The sequence below is a fragment of the Penaeus monodon genome, chromosome 27 (genome assembly GCF_015228065.2).
Source record: "Penaeus monodon isolate SGIC_2016 chromosome 27, NSTDA_Pmon_1, whole genome shotgun sequence".
Lineage (NCBI taxonomy): Eukaryota > Metazoa > Arthropoda > Malacostraca > Decapoda > Penaeidae > Penaeus > Penaeus monodon.
The window spans coordinates 3,136,565-3,137,281 of NC_051412.1; the positions used below are offsets into that span (position 1 = coordinate 3,136,565).

Genomic DNA, 717 nt, shown 5'->3' on the forward strand with positions numbered 1-717 from the left:
AGAGAAATGTAATTAGTGTTATTATTTATCTTATGAACACCATGATCATCATCAGGATGTATTGATGTTATTCATATTAAAACTGTTTTCCTCTGCCAGATATTGCAGGCAATGGGCAAGTCTTATCATCCGGGTTGCTTCCGTTGCTGCATCTGCAACGAGTGTCTGGATGGTGTTCCCTTCACAGTCGATGTTGACAATAAGATCTATTGTGTACATGACTATCATAGGTATGTATTTGTTACTGTCAGTGTGAAATTTTCTCTGCATGTATGTATTTTTTTCCAATTCCATTTTGATTTTTGTCAGAACATGGAGTGAATGTAGGAATTGAGGTTCCAAGAGGGTTGTAGAATCATAGGCTTTCCTAACCAAAGACACACTCTGCCATTTTAACAAATTTAGTCATGTTTTCGGGTGGTTGGAAAGATTCTCCTGCGTGATGACGTGTGAAAGTTTTTCTCTTGTTTTGTATAACACTTGTTATTATTTCCTAATTGTTCATTGGCTTTTTTAAGATAAGAAATACTCCATGCTTTGGCTATTAACTTTTCCTTTTTTGATAGAAATCTTGTACTGGTGCAGTCTAATAATAATTACTGATGTTAAACTGTACCAGAGGTCTGAAAATTATATTTCAATTTTATATTCCTTTTAATGAGGACAAAATCTAAACTAGGTCAAGGTATATGACCGAAGTTGAGTGCTCAGGGGTTT

The 717-nt window shown here is 34.9% G+C and overlaps 1 protein-coding gene across 1 annotated transcript in view; it reads left to right on the plus strand.

The window, feature by feature from the left end:
• Positions 1-717, plus strand: part of LOC119590546 (zyxin-like) — a gene marked incomplete in the record, with an annotated part of 87,602 nt that overhangs the window by 76,424 nt on the left and 10,461 nt on the right. Inside the window, 1 exon segment of the mRNA XM_037939203.1 lies at positions 100-230. Coding sequence (XP_037795131.1) covers positions 100-230 — 131 coding nt within the window.